The 26,114-nt window shown below is 42.0% G+C and overlaps 1 protein-coding gene across 6 annotated transcripts in view; it reads right to left on the bottom strand.

The window, feature by feature from the left end:
- The window catches only part of LOC122549360 (lethal(3)malignant brain tumor-like protein 4), a 312,681-nt gene that overhangs the window by 33,729 nt on the left and 252,838 nt on the right, over positions 1–26,114 (bottom strand). For 5 of the 6 annotated variants that reach the window (XM_043689041.2, XM_087986018.1, XM_087986019.1 and 2 more), the window contains one exon: positions 205–374. In XM_043689041.2, coding sequence (XP_043544976.2) covers positions 205–374 — 170 coding nt within the window. Of the gene's footprint in view, positions 1–182; positions 375–26,114 lie in introns of all 6 variants that reach the window. The other variant, XM_087986020.1, reaches the window with a different exon arrangement.

A 26,114-nucleotide genomic window follows, 5' to 3' on the forward strand; every position in this document is an offset into this window, starting at 1 on the left:
AGGCAAATCAAAGATTATTAGAGTAGATGGGAAGTTAAAATCTGAAACACAAATAGATAAGCCATGATATTATTGAATGGTGGAACAGGTTCAAGAGACCAATTGGTCCACTCCTGCTCCTCTTTCACATGCTTGCATATTTTTGGTGATAGTGAGGAAATAATACATGATTGTTCCATCACCTTCATTTGCAAAGCTCTGTACCTCATCAATGCTCCATTTGGACACCTTGCTGGCTTGGAAATTCACCACTCCAGGCAGTAGTTTGCAATGCTGCTCCCAGCAAAGTGGGAGGTCACGAACTGGGTGAGCAGACATGGCTGACATGAAGACAGACTGGTGGAGAGCTTGTTGCATGCTGTCAACTGAAAGATCTAGAAAAGAAAAGCAAGAAGGAGTTACTTACTTTTCCAGAAGCGCTTCTTTCCCATTTGACTTTGAACATGACTTTTTTGCTGCGACATTATTTTGAGAAAAAATTAGTTTAGTTCTAGGCTTGTTTTTGCAATCATGTGGGGGCTTGCCACATCATTGGTAAGAATTCGTTTCAAATCTTTGACCTCTCATTAACTGAAGAGAAATAATTTAGAGAATGGGTCATTGGATGTAATAATGAAGCAGTGAATTTTTATGATGAACTGCCTGGAAGGAAAGAAAACTCATTAGATGCTGATCAGCTGAGTAATATTGTTTCCACATGCCTGAGTGAAAACTACAAAGAATCATCGAATCCATACAATGTGGAAGCAGACCATTCTACCACACCAACCCTCCAAAGAGCATTCTACCCAGATCCACACTCCCCTCCCCCCACCCACTCCTGTAACCTGCATATCCCATGGCTAATCCACCTAACCGACATTTCCCTGGGGACCATGGGCAATTTAGCATGGTCAATCTACCCAATCTGCACATTGTTGGACTGTGGGAGGAAACCCACGCAGACATGGGAAGAATGTGCAAATTCCACACAGACAGTCACTCAAGAGTGGAATTGAAACTAGGTCCCTACTGCACTGTGAGGCAGCAGTGCTAACCATTGAGCTGCTCCTGAAAACAATTTAAAAATGTAATATACTGTGGAAATCAGTCACATGGGCATTTGGGCTTAATTGATAGAACATATTGTGTTGATTTTTTAAATAAACCTAAGCGGAACAGAGTTAACAATTCAGAAATGCTCCTTGACCTGCTGAATAGTTCCAGAGTTTGATTTCTAGCATCAGCATTATTTTGCCTTCCATACACAGAGCAGATGTTCTGTTGTGTTACTTGGGTAAACTAGGAGCTGTTTTAGGCTAATTAATGAATGGTGTATCAACAGGGCTTCTAATTTACATCGAAAATAACAAGCTAATATCTTTGCATAATATTTTGGAAGGCACAGCTCCAAACTGCACAATCATGTTCATATTTTCTTGCAAATAACGTATCAATGACCTTAATTATTTTTATAGGTTTGGTTCCTATTTAATCTTGTCAGGCAACATCCAAAAAGCAGGAGAATCGATGTTTCGGGCATACGCCCTTCATCAGGAGAAGTGTCACCAAGTTCCTGATAAATTTTGCTCAAAATGTTGATTCTCCTGCTCCTTAGATGCTGTCTGACCTGCTGTGCTTTTCCAGCACCACAGTCTTGACTCTGAGCTCCAGCATCTGCAGTCCTCACTTTCTTGTAATATTTCATCTTGCCTTATTGTTTCTTTAAAAGCACTGGAGTTACAGCCAGAAGTAACTAAGCCATTCCAGGCTTATCATAGGTATGTTTTTTCCCAGTCTCTTCCTCACACAAATTATTTCATTTTGTCTCCTACTTCTTCTCACACTCTCTTCTTCAGCCTGTAACCAGTTATCCTCCAACCCTGTTTGACCTGAACATTGTTCTCGATCTTTGCTCCCCATATGCAACATCACAATAAATTGACACTTCTTCACTTTCTAAAACATGTGAGTGTTCATTGACCTTCCCTTCTTCATCCTGCTACACCTCATTCTTCTACCAGCCTACTCTACCATCCCTTGCTTCACAGTTGCACCAAACTGATTGAAACGATGCACTCATAAAACAATAACAAATCACATTGGGATGAAGTGGCAAAATACCATCAGTAAGCAGCAACAAAATATAACAAATAATGAAATTCAATATCAGAGGATGAAACATGGGCAGCTGCAAACAAGTACCAATGTAAAGGGAATGAAAAAGAATTGAAACTTAATAGAAATATTGAAAATTATTTTTGGCTGCCATCTCATTTCTCCCTAAAATGACAAGCGTGGTTCTTAAAGTAAAATGCAACATAATGAGGACATAAAACATCCCAAATTTATAATAAAATTGCTAAAACTAGCCAGATGTCACTAATTGCATTTTGTACTCATAAATGAATAATTTTTAAAAATTCATTGACAGGATGTGGGCAACACTGTGCCAGAATTTATTACCCTCCCCTTATTACCTAGAGGGCATTTAAGAGTTAACCACATTGCTGTGGGTCTGAAATTACATGTCAGCCAGACCATTTAAGGACATTAGTGAACCAGATGGGTTTTTCCAACAATCAAACAACAGTTTCATGATCATCATTAGACTCTTAACTCCAATTTTTTTTAATTGAATTCAAATTCCACCATCTACCATGGCAGGATTCAAACCCAGGTCTCCAGAAAATTAGCTAAGTCTCTCAATTAAGATTCTAGTGATAATACCACTAGGCCATCACCTCCCTACATTACATAGCAATGTTAAGTGTCTGATCTCAATGTTCATATTTGCATGACATATGCACATTCTTTAACATTTTTGTGCCTTGATGAAAGAAAGCAGAGTATGTCACTGCTTTTAAATTATTTTGCACGTTCCAGTTCCTTCAATACTGATTGTTGGATATCTACTAGAATGTTTTGGAACATTGTGAAAAAGCAAGATTTTAGTACCATAGAAATATCCAAAACGTGGGTAGAACCTGCACAGTTACTGCCTTTGCTGTTTTTGAATTCATGTGTCGCAGGACATCGGAGTGCAGCTGGAAAAATTAACAAACAGTGAATTTCACAACTAATCTTGGAAGAACCGGTTTGGGCGAAGTTCACAACGCAGAATCAGGTAAGTTAATTGTTGTTTTAAGTCTGTCCAAGAGAAAGGCTGTATTAGTGAGTACAGTGGGTTCTTTCTTGATTATATGTTTTTGGAGATAAGTCTCTTGATTAAACTTAAAATATAAGCCATAGCTCTAAACTTAACGTGGTGCAGTGTTTTGTAGAGGAATAAGACTGTTATTTTCTGGGTCTGTAGATTGTGAAGGAGCAAAAATGGCCTTTGCAGTGAGATGTACTTCTTGTCAGATGTGGGAGTTTAAAGAGAGTTCAAGGGTTACTGCGGATTATATCTGCCATAAATGCTGTTGGATGCGAATCTTATCAGATTGAGTGGATCGGTTGGAGAGACAGATAGAAGCGATGAGGAATTTGCAACAGCAACAGTATGTGATGGATGGCAGTTATAGGAAGGGGGGAAAGTCTCAGATACAGTCACATAGATGGGTTAACTCCAGGAAGGGTAAGAGAGGTCGGCACCTAGGGCAGGGGTCTTTTATGGGTATACCCATTTCAAACAGGTATGCTGTTTTGGAAAATGTAGGGGGTGATGGATTCTCAGGGGAACGTAGCACGAACAGCCAAGTTTCTGGTATTGAGACTGGCTCTAATGCAACGAGGGGTACATCGGCTTCCAAGAGATCAATTGTGTTAGGGGATTCTGTAGTCCGAGGTACAGACAGACATTTCTGTGGCCTGTAGAGAAAAAGCAGAATGATGTGTTGTTTCCCTGGTGCCAGGATTAAGGATGTCTCAGAGAGGGTGCAGAATGTTCTCACGGGGTAGAGGGGCCAGCAAGAGGTCATTGTCCACATTGGAACCAACGATATAGGAAGGGAAAAGGTTGAGATTCTGAAGGGAGATTACAGAGAGTTAGGTAGAAATTTAAAAAGGAGGTCCTCAAGGGTAGTAATATCTGGATTACTCCCAGTGCTACGAGCCAGTGAGGGCAGGAATAGGAGGATAGAGCAGATGAATGCATGGCTAAGGAGCTGGTGTATGGGAGAAGGATTCACATTTTTGGATCATTGGAATCTCTTTTGAGGTAGAAGTGACCTGTACAAGAAGGACGGATTACACCTAAATTGGAAGGGTCTAATATACTGGCAGGGAGATTTGCTAGTGCTGCTTGGGAGGATTGAAACTAGTAAGGTGGGATGGGGGGTGGGACCAGGGAGATAGTGAGGAAAGAGATCGATCTGAGATGGGTACAGCTGAGAACAGAAGTGAATCAAACAGTCGGGGCAGGCAGGGACAAGGTAGGACTAATAAATTAAACTGCATTTATTTCAATGCAAGGGGCCTAACAGGGAAGGCAGATGAACTCAGGGCATGGTTAGGAACATGGGACTGGGATATCATAGCAATTACAGAAAAATGGCTCAGGGATGGGCAAGACTGGCAGCTTAATGTTCCAAGATACAAATGCTACAGGAAGGATAGAAAGGGAGGCAAGAGAGGAGGGGAGTGGCATTTTTGATAAGAGATAGCATTATCCTCCCTGTGCTGAGGGAGGATATTCCCAGAAAAACATCCAGGGAAGTTATTTGGATGGAACTGAGAAATAAGAAAGGGATCATCACCTTATTGGGATGGTATTTATAGACCCCCTAATAGTCAGAGGGAAATCGAGAAACAAACTTGTAAGGAGATTTCAGCTATCTGTAAGAATAATAGGGTAGTTATGGTAGGGGATTTTAACTTTCCAAACATCGGAGGAATTTCTTAAGTGCGTACAAGACAATTTTCTGAGTCAGTATGTGGATGTACCTACTAGAGAAGGTGCAAAACTTGATCTACTCTTGGGAAAAAAGGCAGGGCAGATGACTGAGGTGTCAGTGGGGGAGCACTTTGGGGCCACTGACCATAATTCTATTCGTTTTAAAATCGTGATGGAAAAGCATAGACCAGATCTAAAAGTTGAAGTTCTAAATTGGAGAAAGGCCAATTTTGATGGTATTAGGCACGGTGGCACAGTGGTTAGCACTGCTGCCTCACAGCGCTTGAGACCCGGGTTCAATTCCCGCCTCAGGTGACTGACTGTGTGGAGTTTGCACATTCTCCCCGTGTCTGCGTGAGTTTCCTCCGGGTGCTCCTGTTTCCTCCCACAGTCCAAAGATGTGCAGGTCAGGTGAATTGGCCATGCTAAATTGCCCGTAGTGTTAGGTAAGGGGTAACTGTAGGGGTATGGGTGGGTTGCGCTTCGGCGGGTCGGTGTGGACATGTTGGGCCGAAGGGCCTGTTTCCACACTGTAATGTAATGTAATCTAATCTAATCTAATGTAAAAACTTTCGAAAGCTGATTGGAAGTAGATGTTCGCAGGTAAAGGGATGGCTGGAAAATGGGAAGCATTCAGAAATTAGATAACAAGAATCCAGAGAAAGCATATTCCTGTCAGGGTGAAAAGGAAGGCTGGTAGGTATAGGAAATGCTGGATTACTAAAGAAATTGAGGGTTTGGTTAAGAAAAGGAAGGAAGCATATATCAGGTATAGACAGGATAGATCAATTGAATCCTTAGAAGAGTATAAAGGAAGTATGATTATACTTAAGAGGGAAATCAGGAGGGCAAAAAGGGGACATGAGATAGTGTTGGCAAATAGAATTAAGGAGAATCCAAAGGGTTTTTACAAATATATTAAGGACAAAAGGGTGACTAGGGAGAGAATAGGGCCCCTCAAAGATCAGCAAGGCGGCCTTTGTGTGGAGCCACAGAAAATGGGAGAGATACTGAATGAATATGTTGCATCAGTATTTACTGTGGAAAAGGATATGGAAGATATAGACTGTAGGGAAATAGATGGTGATATCTTGCAAAATGTCCAGATTACAGAGGAGGAAGTGCTGGATGTCTTGAAACGGTTAAAGGTGGATAAATCCCTAGGACCTGATCAGGTGTACCTGAGAACTCTGTGGGAAGTTAGAGAAGTGATTACTGGGCCTCTTGCTGAGATATTTGTATCATCGATAGTCACAGGTGAGATGCCAGAAGACTGGAAGTTGGCAAACGTGGTGCCACTGTTTAAGAAGGGCGGTAAAGACAAGCCAGGGAACTATAGACCGGTGAGCCTGACCTCAGTGGTGGGCAAGTTGTTGGAGGGAATCCTGAGGGACAGGATGCACATGTATTTGGAAAGGCAAGGACTGATTAGGGATAGTCAACATGGCTTTGTGCGTGGGAAATCTTGTCTCACAAACTTGATTGAGTTTTTTGAAGAAGTAACAAAAAGGATTGATGAGGGCAGAGCAGTAGATGTGATCTATATGGACTTCAGTAAGGCGTTCGACAAGGTTCCCCATGGGAGACTGATTAGCAAGGTTAGATCTCATGGAATATAGGGAGAATTAGCCATTTGGATACAGAACTGGCTCAAAGGTAGAAGACAGAGGGTGGTGGTGGAGGGTTGTTTTTCAGACTGGAGGCCTGTGACCAGTGGAGTGCTACAAGGATCGGTGCTGGGTCCTCTACTTTTTTTCATTTATATAAATGATTTGGATGCTAGCATAAGAGGTAAAGTTAGTAAGTTTGCAGATGACACCAAAATTGGAGGTGCAGTGGACAGCGAAGAGGGTTACCTCAGATTACAACTTGATCTTGATCAGATGGGCCAATGGGCTAAGAAGTGGCAGATGGAGTTTAATTCAGATAAATATGAGGTGCTGCATTTTGGGAAAGCAAATCTCAGCAGGACTTGTATACTTAATGATAAGGTCCTTGGAATGCAGGTTCATAGCTCCTTGAAAGTGGAGTCACAGGTAGATAGGATAGTGAAGAAGGTGTTTGGTATGCTCTCCTTTATTGGTCTGAGTATTGGAGGTCATGTTGCGGCTGTACAGGACGTTGCTTAGGCCACTTTTGGAATATTGTGTACAATTCTGGTCTCCTTGCTATTGGAAGGATGTTGTGAAACTTTTAAGGGTTCAGGAAAGATTTACAAGAATGTTGCCAGGGTTGGAGAATTTGAGCTACAGGGAGAGGCTGAATAGGCTGGGCTGTTTTGATGGAGTGTCGGCGGCTGAGGGGTGACCTTATACAGGTTTATAAAATCATGAGGGCATGGATAGGATAAATAGACAAAGTCTTTTCCCCCGGGTGGGGGAGTCCAGAACTGGAGGCATAGGTTTAGGGTGAGAGGGGAAAGATATAAAAGAGACCTATGGGGCAACTTTTTCATGCAGAGGGTGGTACGTGTATGGAATGAGCTGCCAGAGGATGTGGTGGAGGCTGGTACATTTGCAACATTTAAGATGCATTTGGATGGGTATATGAATAGGAAGGGTTTGGAGGGATATGGGCCGGGTGCTGGCAGGAGGAACTAGATTGGGTTGGGATAACTGGTCGGCATGGACAGGTTGGACCGAAGGGTCTGTTTCCTTGCTGTACATCTCTATGACTCTAGGACTAATAGGTTGGAGTAGGGAGGGACGGGTGGCACTCCTTTCAGGGTAGGGAAACCTAAAAGAATTGGTATTCCCCTGTTTCTGCTGAAGTTGCTGACAGGTCCTGATTAACATTACAATCTCCATTTCTGGGTTACTAGATTAAGAGTCCACTGCATCTTCAGCGCCAGGCTGCAACCAGGTAACAAACAAGGAGAGAGGAACTGAAAAATCTGGGCCGGTTCTAGTGGGAAATTGGAGGCTCTAAGAAAGCTCAGTTCCAAATTAGAGAGTCATTGTTCGTCAGAGTCCTTCTGTAGATTAGAAAATTTGGTGTTTACTGGTATCCTGAAGGGGCATGATCTGGTAGAGTTGGTTTCTGGGGTGGGGAGGGTGGGGCTGGGGAAGGGATATTGGAAATGCTGGGGGGTTTGGATCATGGGAAGTAGGTAAAGAAATCACACATAATAAGTAGAAAAGCTATCATCTCCTGGACTTAGCAGTCCTCATTACCCCCAAACTCCCCACTCCAATTTACATCTCAGGTTTCTTATGGTTCTGTAAAATTTGGTTGTCCAAATGTATATGGTACTTAAATATGACACACAAAAACTCATTATAAGATTGAAATTGCTGATCTGTCTCCAGGGAACAGCCTGGTTTCCTATCTCACTGTCCCATTGCTGATAAAACTAGGAGTGAGTGTGTTGGGCATGTGTTAAAGCCAGGATATATTTTAACATCCCACCCATCCCATTTTCTGGGGTTGTAATTTCCCATGTGGTATAGAAAGGGGAGTTATCCTTGTGCTCAGCTCAGGGAAGACATCTCCTCTCTATAGTGAGGATATGTAGACAGAACATGAGTTACCTTCAGATAGGAGGATAGCATTGTTTCTGGAGGATATGCTTCTCCTGAGATGCTGTTAAATATCTTGAAATCATGAGCTAGGCAGCTGAGCTCCATAGATTGTGCTATGTACCTGATATTGGTGCCAATAAAGGTCACCATGGCTCTTGTTCATTCTGGGGGTCCACTGAACACATGTGTGGCACCCCCTAACCAGCAGCACATCGGCAGCATCAGGATAATCATCTCAAGGGGACTTCAATTACCCTGAAATGAATTGGTTAAGAAAGCTAGGTAAGGCAATAAGGGAATGGTGTTAGATGATGTTTTTGGGGCCTCTTTATAAACCAGTATGGAAGGAAACCAACCTCAACGGGAAATGAACCAGAATTTATCAATAAAGATTAAAAGTAGAGGGGTGTTTAGGCAATAGTGATCATTATGTAACACATTTAGAATTATAATTAACAAGGATGTAAAAACCAGAGTAGCAGAGTGCAGACAAGTCGATGTTGAGTGAATAAGATTAGAATTTGAGGAAATAAACCGATCAACAATTTTGGCAAACAATGATACAAAGACACTTTACATTTATTATTGCTTGAAGGACTTAAGTGTTGAATGATTTTGAAAAAATTGATTAATTTAATGTTTTTGTGGAAATACCTAGTGAGTGCTTCTTTTTTCAAAAGGTAATTGAAAGCTTACTACAGACATTGGAGATATATAAAAACAAGGCTTCCTGTAAATCATGTGAATGGAGATAACAGCGTGCTTTGCTGTATATCCCTTCTGGGACTATTTTGAATTATGTCCGGTACAGAGAGGTACTTGTTTTATCTGGATCAGTTGGAGGGAAGTCTCTGAGAATGAGCTGACTTGGAGGAAAGCTTGCTAAGAACAGGTTGCCTAGCTGACCTCTTGTTGCATTCAGGGTGAACCATATTTGTTCTTTTGAAAGAGTGATTGAAGAAATGTTGCAAGATTGTATTTCCTAAGGAGGCTGTGTCTGCAAGATGTCAAAGTCGAAAAGTGTGGCACTGGAAAAGCACAGTAGGTCAGGCAGCATCCAAGCAGCAGAAGAATCAATGTTTCGGGCATAAATCCTTAATCAGGAATGTCTGTGTATGATTAGTGATTTGACAACATATGCAAGATTATTCGAGCAACAGACACCAGAATATCCTTTGCTTTATAATTTTGCCTTCAAGAATAACTCATTTATCAATGTCTTTATCCATAAGCCAATACGTGCAAAGAAATCTATTTTTTCCTCTCTTTTCCTAGAGTTTGTTTGTGTATATGTGTGCATGCGTGTGTGTGTGTGTATGCGCGTGTGTGTGTGTGTGTGTCAAGAGGATATTTAGACAGCTAATCACTTTAATGTCTATATTGCTGACGGTCTTGCATTTTTATTGAGTAATTTTCAATGACATAACAAATACCAAGTTGTATTCATTAAGACATCTTTTTATTCGTATAGATAAGGTATTTAATTTGCCACCTTGGTAATTGGAAAAAGTATTTTTATTTTATGTTAAGATTACTAAGGCATATAAGGCTCTGCGCCAAGTGCTGGAAAATGAGATTTGAGTAATTGAGTGATTGTTTTTGACTGGCCCAGACTTGAAGGGCCTTTTTCTGTGCCGAACATCTTGATGACTGAATAAATGATCTTAATCATTTTGATCTTTTGTGATAAACTTGTGTTCTTTTGGTAAAACAACACTGGTAGCCTCATGTGAATATATTCAGTGACTGACCACCATGATAAACAAACTGCAAAAATGAAATCTCTGAACTGTCAAATCAGGTTTCACGGTGAAATCTGACTTGCCATCAGCATAGGGCATACCTAAAAATGAGGTGTCAACCTGGTGAAGCTACCAAACATTCTACTTGCATGACAAATTGCATGAACAGCAAGCGATGCACAGAGCTAAGTGATTCCGCAACCAACAGATCAGACCTAAGCTATGCAGTACTTCCACATCCAGTCGTGAATGGTGGTGGGCAATTAAAAACTCACTGGACGAGGACACTCCACAAATATTTCCATCCTCAATGACAGAAGAGCCCAGCACATTAGGGCAAAAGATAAGGCTGATGCGTTCGCGACTGGCATCACAGATACCAGTCGTCGGCCAATTCGATTCAGTCCACGTGATATCAAGAAATGACTGAAGGCACTAGATACTGCAAAGGCAATGGGCCCGGATAACATTGTGGCAATAGTACTGAAGATGTGTGCTCTAGAATGTGCTGCTCCCATAGCCAAGCTCTTCCAGTACAGTTACAACACTGGGCATCTGCCCAACAATGTGGCAAACTGCTCAGGTATGTCCTGTATACTAAAAGCAGGACAAATCCAATCTGGCAATTACCGTTCCATCAGTCTATTCTCGATCATCAGGAAAGTGATGGAAGGGGTCATCAACAGTGCTATCAAGCAACACCTGCTCAGCAACAACCTACTCAGTGATGCCCTGTTTGGGTTTCTCCAGGGTCACTCAGCTCCTGATCTCCTTACAGCCTTGGTTCAAACACAGACAAAAGAGCTGAATTCCAGAGGTGAGGCGAGTATGACAGCCCTTGACATCAAGACTGCATTTGACCGAGTACAGCATCAAGGGGCCCTGACAAAACTGGAATCAATGGGTGTCAGGGGGCAAACATCCGCTGGTTAGAGTCCTATCTGGCACAAAGGAAGATGGTTCTGGTTATAGAGTCACAGAGTTGTACAGCATGGTAACAGACCCTTCGGTCCAACTCGTCCATGCCGACCAGATATCCCAAGCTAATCTCGTCCCTTTTGCCAGCACTTGGCTCATATCCCTCTAAACCCTTCCTATTCATATACCCATCCAAATGCCTTTTAAATGTTGCAATTGTACCAGCCTCTACCACTTCCTCTGGCAGCTCATTCCATACACGTACCACCCCCTGAGCGAAAAAGTTGCCTCTTAGGTCCCTTTTATATCTTTCCTCTCTCATCCGAAAACTATGCCCCCTCGTTCTGGACTCCCCCACCCTGGGGAAAAGACTTTGTCTATTTATCCTATCCATGCCCTCATGATTTTATAAACCTGTATAAGGTCACCCCTCAGCCGCCGACACTCCATCAAAACAGCCCAGCCTATTCAGCCTCTCCCTGTAGCTCAAATTCTCCAACCCTGGCAACATTCTTGTAAATCTTTCCTGAACCCTTAAAAGTTTCACAACATCCTTCCAATAGCAAGGAGACCAGAATTGTACACAATATTCCAAAAGTGGCCTAAGCAACGTCCTGTACAGCCGCAACATGACCTCCAATACTCAGACCAATAAAGGAGAGCATACCAAACACCTTCTTCACTATCCTATCTACCTGTGACTCCACTTTCAAGGAGCTATGAACCTGCATTCCAAGGTCTCTTTGTTCAGCAACACTCCCTAGGACGTTATCATTAAGTATACAAGTCCTGCTGAGATTTGCTTTCCCAAAATGCAGCACCTCATATTTATCTGAATTAAACTCCATCTGCCACTTCTTAGCCCATTGGCCCATCTGATCAAGATCAAGTTGTAATCTGAGGTAACCCTCTTCGCTGTCCACTGCACCTCCAATTATGGTGTCATCTGCACACTTACCAACTACACCTCCTTATGTTCATACCCAAATCATTTATATAAATGACAAAAAGTAGTGGACCCAGCACCTGATTCTTGTGGCACTCCACTGGTCACAGGCCTCCAGTCTGAAAATCAACCCTCCACTACAACCCTCTGTCTTCTATCTTTGAGCCAGTTCTGTATCCAAATGGCTAGTTCTCTCTGTATTCCATGAGGTCTAACCTTGCTAACCAGTCTCCCATAGGGAACCTTGTCAAAAGCCTTATTAAAGTCCATATAGATCATGTCTACTGCTCTGACCTCATCAATTCTCTTTGTTACTTTTTCAAAAAACTTAATCAAGTTTGTGAGAATTGATTTCCCACGCACAAAGCCATTGTGACTATCCCTAATCAGTCCTCACCTTTCCAAATAGGTGTAACTCCTGTCCCTCAGGATTCCCTCCAAGAACTTGCCCACCACCGATGTCAGGCTCACTGGTCTATAGTTTCCTGGCTTGTTCTTACCAACTTTCTTAAATAATGGTACCATGTTAGTCAACCTCCAGTCTTCTGGCACCTCATCTGTGACTATCAATGATACAAATATCTCAGCAAGGGGCCCGGTAATAACTTCCCTAGCTTCCCACAGAATTCAAGGGTACATCTAATCAGGTCCTGGGGATTTTTACACCTTTATGCATTTTAAGACATCCAGCACTTTCTCCTCTGTAATATGGACATTCTGCAAGATGTCACCATCTATTTCCCCACATTCTATATCTTCCATGTCCTTCTCCACAGAAAACACTGATGCAAAATACTCATTTAGTATTGCTCCCATCTCCTGCAGTTCCACACAAAGGCCGCCTAGCTGATTTTTGAGGGGCCTATTCTCTCCGTTGTTACTCTTTTGTCCTTAATGTATTTATAAAAACCCTTTGGATTCTCCTTAACCCTATCTCATGACACTTTTTTGGCCTCATTTCCCTCATAAGTATATTCCTACTGCCTTTATACTTTTCTAAGGGTTCGCTCAATCTCTTCTGTCTATACCTGACATATACTTCCTTCTTTTTCTTAACCAAACCCTCAATTTTTTAGTCATCCAGCATTCCCTACACCTACCAGTCTTTCCTTTCACCCTAACAGGAGTATACTTACTCTGGTCTCTCGTTATCTCATTTATGAAAAATTCCCATTTTCCAGCCATCCCTTTACCTCCAAACATCTGCATCCAATCAGCTTTTGAAAGTTGTTGCCTAATACCGTCAAAATTAGCCTTCCTCCAGTTCAGAACTTCAAGTGTTAGATCTGGTCTATCTTTTTCCATCACTATTTTGAAACTAATAGAATTATGTTTGCTGTCCCCAAAGTGCTCCCTCACTGACACCTCAGTCACCTGCCTTGCATTATTTCCTAAGAGTAGGTCAAGTTTTGCACCTTCTCTTGTGTGTACATCCACATACTGAATCAGAAAATTTTCTGTACACTCTTAACGAGTTAAACCCTCTGGTAGTCCCAGTCGATGTTTGGAAAGTTAAAATCCCCTACCATAACCACTATTATTCTTACAGATAGCTGAGGTCTCCTTACAAGTTTGTTTCTCAATTTCCTGCTGGCTATTAAGGGGTCTATAATACAATCTCAATAAGGTGATCATCCCTTTCTTATTTCTCAGTTCCACCCAAATGACTTCCCTGGATGTATTTCCGGAATATCCTCCCTCAGCACAGCTGTAATGCTATTCCTTATCAAAAACACCACTCACCCTCCTCTTTGCCTCCCTATCTATCCTTCCTGTAGCATTTGTTTCCTGGAACATTAAGCTGCCAGTCCCGTCCATCCCTGAGCCATGTTTCTGTAATTGCTGCGATATCCCAGTCCCATGTTCCTAACCATGCCCTGAGTTTATCTGCCTTCCCTGTTAGGCCCCTTGCATTGAAATAAATGCAGTTTAATTTATCAGTCCTACCCTGTTCTCTGTTTTGTTCCTGCGTGCCCTGACTGTTTGCCTCGCTACCTTTCTCAACTGTACCAGTCTCAAATTGATCTCTTTCCTCACTATCTCCCTGGGTCCCACACCGCCTCCTCCCAAGCAGCTCTAGTAAATCTCCCTGCCAGTATATTGGTCCCATTCCAATTCAGGTGCAACCCATCCTTCTTGTACAGGTCACTTCTACCCCAGAAGAGATTCCAATGATCCAAAAATGTGAATCCTTCTCCAATACACCAGCTCCTCAGCCATGCATTCATCTGCTCTATCCTCCATTTCCTACCCTCACTGGCATGTAGCACCAGGAGTAATCCAGATATTACTACCCTCGAGGACCTCCTTTTTAAATTCCTGCCTAACTCTCTGTAATCTCCCTTCAGAATCTCATCTTTTTCAATTCCTATATCATTAGTACCACTGTGTACAATGACCTCTTGCTGATCGCTCTCCCCTTTGAGAACATTCTGCACCCTCTCTGAGACATCCTTGATCCTGGCACCTGGGAGGCAACACACCATTCTGATTTTTCACTGCTGGGCACAGAAGCGTCTGTCCATGCCCCTGACTAGAGAGTCCCCTAACACAATCAATCGCTTATAACCTGATTTACTCTTCATTACATTAGAGCCAATCGTGATACCAGAAACTTGGCTGTTCATTCCCCTGAAACTCAATCACCCCCTACATTGGAAAGCCACAGAAGAATCCTGTACTACCCACTTACCTCTCCTACCTTTCTTAGAGTTAACCCATCTACCTGACTACATCTGTGGCTTTTCTCCCGTTCTATAACTGCCATCCCTCCACCCCCTCGCTCTTGTAAATTCCTCATTGTCTCTAACGGTTGCTCCAAATGATACATTTGTTCTGACAGGATTCACAACCAACAACCAACCCTCAGTAAATCTTAAACTCTCCCAAAACTCCCACATCCGACAGAAAAGCATATCACTCTACTAAAGGCCATTTTGCTCCTTCCAATCTACAGACCCAGAAAATAACACTGTCTTATTGCTCTACAAACCATGGCTCCAGGCTTACTTAATACGTATGGCTTATAGTTTTAAAATGTAATCCAGGGACAGATCCCAATAAAAACATATAATCAAGAAAAAAACCCACTCTACCCACTAATGTAGGTTTACACCAAGGCTATACTTAAAACTATTTACTTATCTGTTTCTGTGCTGTGACCTCTCCCAACAGATTCCTCCAAGATTAGTTGTGAATATCACCATTTGTTAAGTTTTCCTAGACACACTCCGATTTTCAGCGATACATGAATTCAAACAGCAAAGGCAGTAACTGTGCAGATTGGTTGCTGTGCCAGTTAGCAGTGTGGGTTTCTTTTACTCTCTCCCTTACAGACCACATGCTTGCTGCCTTTGTCTGTCTTTCCCTCCCTTTTAAAAGTGTTGTTTTGACTTTTTTTTCTCCAAAGTTCCAAAACAATTGCAACAGCACATAAAACAGTAATTGCTTCTCCTGGAATTCAAAGAAATCACTTCCAACACCTAAAATACCTCAAAAAATGAGTAGCCTGTTACAGCCAGAAATTTTTCCCATCCTCCAACTTGGATTACCCAGAATCCTCCTTGTGCAGAGTCAGTCATCTCAGCTCCAGGCCATCCTGCAGGTGTCCCTCAGGACAGTGTCCTAAGCCCAGCAATCTTCCGCTGCTTTATCAATGATCTTCCCTCTGTCATCAGGTCAGAGGTTCGCCCATGATTGCACAGTGTTCAGCACCATTCGTGACTCCTCAGATACTGAAGCAGTTCGTGCTCAAATGCAACAAGATCTGGACAATATCCAGATTTGGGCCAACAAGTGGCAAGTAACATTCATGCCACACAAATGCCAGACAATAACCATCACCAATAAGAGACACTCTAACCACTGCCCCTTGATATTCAATGGTATTACCGTTACCGAATCTCCCACTGTCAACATCCTTGGGGTTACCATTGACCAAAAACTCAACTGGACTCACCACATAAACATAGTGGCTACAACAGCAGGTCAGAGAATAGGGATAACTGTAGCGAGTAACTCATCTCCTGACCTCGCAAGGTCTATCCATTGTCTGCAAGGCACAAGTCAGGAGTGTGATGGAATAATTCCCACTTGCCTGGATGGGTGCAGCTCCAGCAACACTCGAGAAGCTTGACACCATCCAGGATAAAGCAACCCGCTTGATTGGCACAACATCTACAAACGTTCAATCCCTCCACCACTGGCACTCAGTAGCAGCAGTGTGTACTATCTACAAGATGCACTGCAGAAATTCACCAAAGATCCTTAGATAGCACCTTCCAAACCCACGACCACTTGCACCTAGGAGAACAAGGGCAGCAGGTATTTGGGAACACCAGCACCTGCAAGTACCCCTCCAAGCCATTCACCACTCTGACTTGGAAATATACCACCGTTCCTCCAAATCCCTGGAATTCCCTCCCTACCGGCATTGTGGGTCAACCCACAGCAAGTGGACTGCTGCGATTCAAGAAGGCAGCTCACCAACACCTTCTCAAGGGCAAATAGGGATGGGCTATCAATGCTGGCCCAAGTGATGCCCAAGTCCAACAAATGGATTTTAAAAATCAGCTGGGATCAGAACAAAAGAAAGGGGTGTACTCAAATATATAGATAGCAGAGGAGTGAATATGACAAGAAAAAATGCAGTTCAACTCAGATTTCTCCAGTTTCCTCATTTCCCCTCCCCCCACCTTGTCTCAGTCAAATCCCTCGAACTCAGCACCGTCTTCCTAACCTGCAATCATCTTCCTGACCTCTTCGCCCCCACCCCACTCCGGCCTATCACCCTCACCTTGACCTCCTTCCACCTATCGCATTTCCAACACCCCTCCCCCAAGTCCCTCCTCCCTACCTTTTATCTTAGCCTGCTGGACACACTTTCCTCATTCCTGAAGAAGGGCTTATGCCCGAACCGTCGATTCTCCTGTTCCTTGGAATGCTGCCTGACCTGCTGCGCTTTTCCAGCAACACATTTTCAGATCAACAGGACTTACACCTGCTCTGTGTAAAAGCAATGATCTGCCCCCTCAAATTAAGATAAGCCTTGACCTGCATAGGCGGAGTGAATGTTTGATGTCTAATATCAAGTGTCTTGTGGGGCTGTGGGCTGGGGTGGAGTTGAAGTGGGAGAAAGGGCAAGAAAAGCGGGACTATATAATCTTCACAGAGAGGACACAGTAACTCCATAGAGCTGCACTAGGTGAAACAGCAATGTTTTTACTCATTGCATCAACAAGTTTCCAAAGTATCTGTACATTATTCAATGCAAATCTGGATACATAAAATTAATAAGAAAATGAAGGAGATGATGTTTCATCATGAGGAACATTGATAAAGAAGTAACCTTATATAAGATTTTAGATGAAGTGAACTGTGCAAAGAGGTTAGTGAAATGAAATCATCCCAATATATGTTATTTCTATTTGTGTTCATCAGTTTTTACGCAGTTTCATATGAGATTTCACTATGTAGTAGTTGCCACAATGTTTACATTGAAATGAAATTATGCCTACACTGACAGGTTAAAGACTGGTGCAATTACTTTAGGTTTATTAAGAAAAGGTGACTGAAGAAACTTTACATCCAGTGTACATGACATATGTAATCTGAGGATAAACAAGAGACTAATCTTAACATTCAATACTCTGAAAAGCCAATCACAATAAAAAAAAATGGGACTCCATCAGCTTTGATTCCAGAGGAGTTGACTGTGAACTACTTCAGGTCTAAATCATATGGTCTGTCAAAGAAGCATTTTCTTTCTTGCTGACTGATTATTATGACCCACAATAGCATGATTGCTCTTTGCTGCCAAGTATCCAAGTAGAGATTTCAGTGAGGTTACTGATTATATGGTCATGAAACGTGTCATTTAACACAAAGTGCTCATTTTCAATGGTTTCTGACACCCCACTGATTTTTCTAACAACAATATTATTACATTATGTCAGCCTATTACCTTATTTTAAATATTACAAACCTTTGTGATTATTTGCTCCACAGATATGTTGCAATTATATGATGCAGCACTACACTGTAGATAGTAAGCTACAACTTTTAAGTAAGAGATTCTGATTTCAAACACAGTACACTGGTTTCATAGGAAACATGTAATATTATGATTCCTCTTTTTTAATTACTTATTTCATTTCTCAAGTGGAGGTAGTAATTTGTGAATATGCCCTTCAGTTAACTGAAAATTAATTACTGTAATTGTACAAACTGACATTGATCATTTATAATGTTTAAAACTCAAAATTATTTGATCGTGTGTGTTTTGGATGAAACTCTTATTTGAAAAAAATACTGCGTAATTTTACAGGTCCCTGCTTCTGACCAGGAGCCCTAACTGCCAGGGGTGTTTGTTAAAAGATTGGATACACACTGTCCACCATTTTCCTGTCATTATTTTAAATAAAATCAGTTATTTCATGAAAATCCTGCTGGAACAATGGCAAAACAGATTTCACAGTAGGCCATCTGGATGAATGTTGACCCAATTCAAGCTCATTTCAATTCGGACTTCCCAGCAGAACCAGCACGGTTGTGTTTCCACCTCAGGCAAGTGAAAATGGCTACTGGATTACTGAGAGTATTTAATGTCTATTGCTTCCTTTGGCAAATGCCCTCCAGCATGGTAATGGAAGCTGGAAACCCAAAATTACAATTAGAAGGGTTGTCCGAGAAGTCCAATTTTGTCAGAAATTTATCACAATGTCTATTGCAATGCATTCATTCATTTATTCAATCATTTGCCCTCTGCCCAAGTCAGGCCTTTGGATTGTTTCAGCTGATGCTTCATGCTGCATTGTTTTCTCAGTAGTTTCTATCAGTGGTGGTTTGCTATTACCTTCCACACTGAGGCAAGTCCCAGTCTACCTTGTACCAAAGTGGAATCAAACCCACACTGTTCACATTATTTTCATCAGCAGACCAACCAACTAAACTAACCAGCTCCCTCCTCCCAGGCTGTTGTAACTACATTCAGGACTCTTTGCTTGTCATTAACATTGACATAATAACAAAGTGGTAAATGGGCAACATGATTCAGGGTGGAAATAGCTGAAAGACAAGCAAAGGGCAGAACATAATATTCATCCAAATAAAGACAAAATGCAGATGCTGGAAATCTGAAACAAACGGAGAATGTTGGAGAAACTCAGCAAGTCTGGCAGCATTGATGGAGAGAGAATCAGAGTTATGTATGAAGAATCACACCAGATTCAAAACGTTAACTCTATTTTTCTCTCTCCAAAACTGCTGAGTTTCTTCAGGATTCTCAACGTGTTTGTTTCGTAACATTCATTCGTCAACCTTGTATTCGGGTTTGTCTGAATTTGTTATACATCATGGTCAACAGCTTGTACAATTTGATATAATTTTCCATTGTAATAATTACCACAGTATTGTGTATTACAGACATTTAGTCCAGCCAAATACGGATTCTCTGACATATCCAATTGTAAAACAAAGTCAATCGTCACAAACTGTTCCCATCATTTCTGATTCCTGACGAATGTAAATATGACAGTGTCACTCACAGTACTGTTGATCTTGACTGTACAATCCTTGATGGAGATTGCAAGGAGATTGCATTAACAAATTTGCACTTGAACTTTGACTCGGGTATCCCCAGAGGTTTAGAAAATTACCATGAAAACAAAAACTAACCAATAAGAAATGTCATGGCATTGAAAAGGTGCATCAGAAACGATGCAATCCATAAAACGATAGCATTCTTCACATCAGTTTTCATCTGGACATTTGATGCTCCATCTGTATATTGTGTTTAACTTGATTTACAGGAGGATTACAGTGATTATGTTACAGGACTTGTAATTCAGAGGACGGGGCTAAAGTCCAGAGACAAAGCCTAAATGTTCTGAGTATGACTGAGCCTCCACTACTAGAAGCAAAGTAAGCACCGCTGCTGCTTCTAAGTCAAAACACCAAGGGAAAGCAACCTCATTTTGGCTGGCCAGTTATTGCTAGCAAGCAGGAAGAAGCCAATTCTAGAATAAAGGTAGGCAGTGAGGTAGTGATGTCTGAATCAGGAGCTAAGGGTAGAGGTGCTGATACCATTTAAAAGCACTGCCCATACTCACTGCATATAGTTGCTCTCCTATGTGGAACTACTTGGCTGGTTTCAGTCACCACCCTGTCTCTCACCTCGGGCCTGTTTCTTGCATGAGCCCTGTTTCTAGTTGCTGTGCTACTTGAGGCTGTGAAACTCAGTGCCTATCAGTAACAGAATTCTTACTGCTGACTGAAGCAGGCAATCGGAAAGTCTGAGATATAAGGTGCTGTTGACATGCCAGAAAGAAAAGCATCTAGGTAGCCACTCATTCACTAATGAATTGCTGCAGGTTCAGGTCCAGATTGCACACCATAGGTGGGAACACTCCTGGATAGAGATCACAGAGGACATCAGCAGCAGCTGGGAATACCTGCCTATAGAGCGGCAAGAGGGTAACTTGTTTGTTGCATATCTCACTTCTCTTGCATGAGGCAAGCTGAGAGGGTGAGTTTGGTGGAGAAGGACTGCACAATCTGTTGGTGATGATAGGGTCTGACTACAGCACATCTTGTGAGAAGATGTGGAGGGGGGGACAGGAAGGAAGGTCAACCAAGGGCCTACTTTCCCCTGCTCCCTTAAAGAAGTAGAAGTTAATGCTGGTGGAGATGGGAACCCAATGGGATTTGGGTATGCCTCCAGGCTCACCACTTTTGACTGCTGAAGATTCTATCCTAAGTCTATATTTCCTACAGTTTAGTGAAACATATCTTTCTTAAGAGCTTCCAGGTCGATACTGGGAAGATATTTTCCCAAGCCAGAGAGTCTGGAATGAGAGGTCAGAGGCTCAGAGTAAGGGGTCAGCCATTTGAGACTGGAATAAAGACAAATTTCATTCTTCAAAAGGTAATCAACCTTTGGAATCACTGCTCTCTCAAACTTTCGATGCTCAGTTCAAATGGAACATGAGGACATTGCATGAAGTTGTAGCTGAAACAGGAAATCTTACTGAATGGCAGAGCAAGCTCAAGGGCCTTTCGATTTCTTATCTTATATTGGAATAAAACATTAACACACAACATGTTCAGAAGCAAGTGTAATTGAGAAAGTCATAAAATGAGTAGGTACAGGTTAATAATTCTAAATTATTTGGAAGTTTTAAATGATAAGTTAAGTAAAAGCCAATGCAGTGGTTAATTGTAAACAACATTTAACTTGAAATATAAGATAGAGTGGGGAATTGAGAAGGGGAGTGCTGAAAGGATATTTTTCCTCTGGGAAGATTACAACTAAGGGTCACACTTTAACAATAAGTGGTCTTCCATTTACAGAAGAGATTAGGAACAATGTTTTCTCTGGGGGCAAGAGTCTTCAGAGTTTTCTTCCCTCGAGACCAATGTCATTGAATACTTTCCAGACAAAGGTAGACAAATTCTTGATTACCAAAGGAGTCAAATATTATAGGGAGTAGGCAAGAATGTGGAATAGAGTCAGCAATCAGATCAGTTATGACCTTATTGAATGGCAGAGCAGGCTGGAAGGGCCGAATAGCCTATTTTTGCTCCTGGTTCATCTGTTCATATTCAATATGCTTACAATACTGAAAAAAGATGACATTCTGGTTTAACAGAGCAACTAGTCTGCCAATTGCCCAAAAATGACTCTTAGTCACACTTACACATCAAACAAACCATTTTACATGAACAGTGCACATTAAGTGAATACATAGGGACTATAGGCCTATAAGTCTCTGGGCAATTCCACTGGAAAATGTTCCCGTTGGACCCTTCTGTGCTGATTACATTGGAGCATATGAAGTCAGGGGTCATAACATCTTATCTGTTTGGAGATTGTAGGCTTTTGTAATACTGTCCAACTTAGACATCTGCCAGTACCGCACCATTTGAAACTATAGCTCTGGATACAGTGCTGGTGGCTACTTCCTGGACACACTATTACTATTTGGGCATATGCTTATTGGGATGAAGTCTCGAAATTACAGTGAATTTTGACTTCACCTTTTGGTCAGTAATCTTGCAGAGGTACGGAACGTATCTGATTTTAATTCCATTTATTTTAGTTTATATATCCAACAATGGGCTAACTCCAGATTTCTGTCCAAGTAGTGAAGTTAAAAAATCATCACTAAAATTAATAATATTATTACATGCTGGTAAAAATATAAAGGGTTATCTTGAATTCTGCACGACCTATCAAATATCAGTCAAGGTCATACAATTAAACAAGTACAGTACTGTTTTGGCAATAAAGTCACCACTTGATGAGTTATTCGTGATATTTTTCCTTTACTATAACCTTTTCCTTAAGATTAAGAAGAAAAGTATTGTTCTTTAAAGTATGTTTATCTAAATATAAATATAAATATCCCTGAAATTCAAAATCATTGAGATAGATGTGATGTGTGGCACTGCGTAAAGAATGGTAGTGAAATGGCAATCCACTTTACATCGCCTATCAATTTTTAGTTCCACTTAAGATAATCAATTATAGTATAGCATGGCATAATGTAAAATTCCACCCAAATGCTTAAAAAAAGTGTAAAAACTAAGAACCTAACCCAATTTAAACCCGGATGTGGAGATGCTGGTGTTGGACTGGGGTGGACAAGGTCAGAAGTCAGACAGCACCAGGTTACAGTCTAACAGGTTTCTTTGAAATGACAAGCTTTTGGAGCACTGCTCCTTTGTCAGGTGATGAAGGGGCAACACTCTGAAAGCTTGTGATTTCAAATAAACCTGTTTGACTATAACCTGGTATCATCTGATCCATCAGTAAAGTGAGTTCGGGACCAGAACACCACCACCTGCAAGTCTCCTTCCAAGCTGCACACCATCTTGACTTGGAACTAGATTGCTGTTCTTTCATGGTTCAGAGTCAAATCCTGGAACTCCCTGCCTAGCAGCATTGAGTGCACATACACCCCAAGGACCCCAGTGGTTCAAGAAGGGGGCAATTACGGATGAGCAATAAATGCAAGCCTTGCCAGTAACGTCCATGTCTGAGAAGGAATTGACACAAAAAAAGGAATGTTTCCTCTAGGTCCATCAAGATAACCTGCAAAACATCTCCCCGCCACCGTAATGTCTGACACCACATGCATCACTAATTCTCATAATCACCTTTCTATCCCATACTATCCTTGATCTTTTTCCACTACCAGTGATCTTCATTAACCTCCTAAAAATGCTGCATTCAGCAACCTCCCCTTTCTCTATTCCACATTCTCTTTCCCCAACTAGGCTGCTTCTGAGCTGTTGACTGCTTCAAAGTCTTTCTATCAGTAACGGTGGTCTTTGGATAGGGAGTCTGCATAAAATGAACATGTACAGCAGAATTCGGGAGACCCATCCTTGCCAAATTCTCTCTGTTAGGTTCCTCTAATTTTCCTGATCTTAAGACCAGATTTGTTTCTTTTATACAACCTCAGGAAACTATGGTAAGTGGGCTAAATTCCAGGAAATTTTACCTAAGTTCCAGGAAAATCTGCTCAGGACTGAGACCATGACACTGTCATTAATATGTGGTGATTGGTGGGCACAGCATCCATTCTAACACTGGTGGGAGTGCCTGTGTGTCAATGCAGCATAGGTTACTGGAATATTCCAGGCTCTTATCTCCAGTATTCTTTGCTTTCTCCTGCAACATATAATCTGTTAAAACTAAAAAAAAAAGTCTGTCTTTTCTGCAATTCCTTTCACGTATGGTGAATCTTATCCTTCACTTCATTAAGGACAGTAAAAAGTCTCAGATTCACGATTTATTCACCACAACTGAGATACTTAACAGATTTCTTGCCATCACTTCTCAATAAACATACATTAAAATAGATTGGATTGGATGTAGAAAGGTAGTCTTACAAATTGCAGAAAGGAAGTAAATTGTTTAGAAAACCAGTCCATTTAATCATATATTTATTGAGAAACTGAATTGCAGAAGCTTTGTGTTAAATGTATTGCATATCACATGATATGGTTGAATCAGCTACACTCAAATAACATTCAGCATGTCCTTTTCAGCTGGGAGACTGATTGCACTTAAACACAGCAATTTCCTGAAAGAATTTCAGTAGCTGACATAGACAGAATAGAAACCCATGGAGAAACACATTTAGTAATTATCCTCAACTTTGATTAGGCCTTTCTGCTCATTTGCCTAAGATTTCTGATAAGTTGCTGTATTCATACTGACATCTCAATGTGGAAATAAATGCACACCAGCTAACACTTATACTGATTTATTCATTGAATCAGTTGCATTTTCAGTAAAAGTAACACTATTCATGTGTGAGACTTAACTCATAATATTTCATGCTAGAGATCAAACCCTTATTACATTAAGTGCTTCTGCCAATAATACCACTAATCATATCATCGGAAAGAAATTAATATAAGGTTAACTGATCATAGACTGCCTGATTCTATGCTAAAATGCTTTTAATACCACAAGATTAAATAATATCAAAATCAGCAATTACCTGTTACACTGCAAATTAAGGGCAAGCAGTTATTCTAATAAACATCTGCAAAACTAGGTTCACTCATTTCATATGATTTGAGCAGGTTTTCCTTACAGCATCGAATGACAAAATACGTGACCCTGTTGAAAGTTTCATAAAATGTCCACCTTTAATATTTACTTGTCATTATCTCTACAATACCAACTGGTCTGGTGCATATTTTCTAACATTATGTTCTTTTCTAAGTTTTTTTTTCCTTTCAATCTTGAAATATAATCCCCATTAGCTTGGATTTCAGTACAGATACTTAATTACTTGAACTCAAGAGTCAAAACTTTTTAAAAACAATGACTGCAGATGCTGGAAACCAGATTCTGGATCAGTGGTGCTGGAAGAGCACAGCAATTCAGGCAGCATCCGAGGAGCTTCGAAATCGACGTTTCGGGCAAAAGTCGTTCATCAGGAATAAAGGCAGAGAGCCTGAAGCGTGGAGAGATAAGCTAGAGGAGGGTGGGGGTGGGGATAGAGTAGCATAGAGTACAATAGGTCAGTGGGGGAGGAGATGAAGGTGATCGGTCAGGGAGGAGAGGGTGGAGTGGTTAGGTGGAAAAGGAGCTGGGCAGGTCGGACAAGTCCGGACAAGTCAAGGGGACAGTTTTGCTGGAGGTTAGAAACTAGGATGAGGTGGGGGAAGGGGAAATGAGGAAGCTGTTGGAATCCACATTGATGCCCTGGGGTTGAAGTGTGCCGAGGCGGAAGATGAGGCGTTCTTCTTCCATGCGTCTGGTGGTGAGGGAGCGGCGGTGGAGGAGGCCCAGCACCTCCATATCCTCGGCAGAGTGGGAGGGGGAGTTGAAATGTTGAGCCACGGGCGGTTTGGTTGATTGGTGCGGGTGTCTGGGAGATGTTCCCTAAAGCGCTCTGCTAGGAGGCGCCCAGTCTCCCCTAAAGGAGCCTTCCACATCCATCAAAGTTTTACCTGCACATCCACTAATATCATTTATTGTATCCGTTGCTCCCGATGCGGTCTCCTCTACATTGGGGAGACTGGGCGCCTCCTAGCAGAGCGCTTTAGGGAACATCTCCGAGACACCCGCACTAATGAACCAAACCGCCCCGTGGCTCAACATTTCAACTCCCCCTCCCACTCTGCCGAGGATATGGAGGTGCTGGGCCTCCTCCACCGCCGCTCCCTCACCACCAGACGCATGGAAGAAGAACGCCTCATCTTCCGCCTCGGCACACTTCAACCCCAGGGCATCAATGTGGATTCCAACAGCTTCCTCATTTCCCCTTCCCCCACCTCATCCTAGTTTCTAACCTCCAGCAAAACTGTCCCCTTGACTTGTCCGGACTTGTCCGACCTGCCCAGCTCCTTTTCCACCTAACCACTCCACCCTCTCCTCCCTGACCGATCACCTTCATCTCCTCCCCCACTGACCTATTGTACTCTATGCTACTCTATCCCCACCCCCACCCTCCTCTAGCTTATCTCTCCACGCTTCAGGCTCTCTGCCTTTATTCCTGATGAACGACTTTTGCCCGAAACGTCGATTTCGAAGCTCCTCGGATGCTGCCTGAATTGCTGTGCTCTTCCAGAACCACTGATCCAGAGTCAGAACTTTTTATTTCACCGTTGGAACGCACGCTGCTAATGGTACTAACAACATGTATATC

Source organism: Chiloscyllium plagiosum, unplaced genomic scaffold (assembly GCF_037043375.1).
Source record: "Chiloscyllium plagiosum isolate Xiang-an unplaced genomic scaffold, Cpla_swu_hap1 HiC_scaffold_4, whole genome shotgun sequence".
Classification (NCBI taxonomy): Eukaryota; Metazoa; Chordata; class Chondrichthyes; order Orectolobiformes; family Hemiscylliidae; genus Chiloscyllium; species Chiloscyllium plagiosum.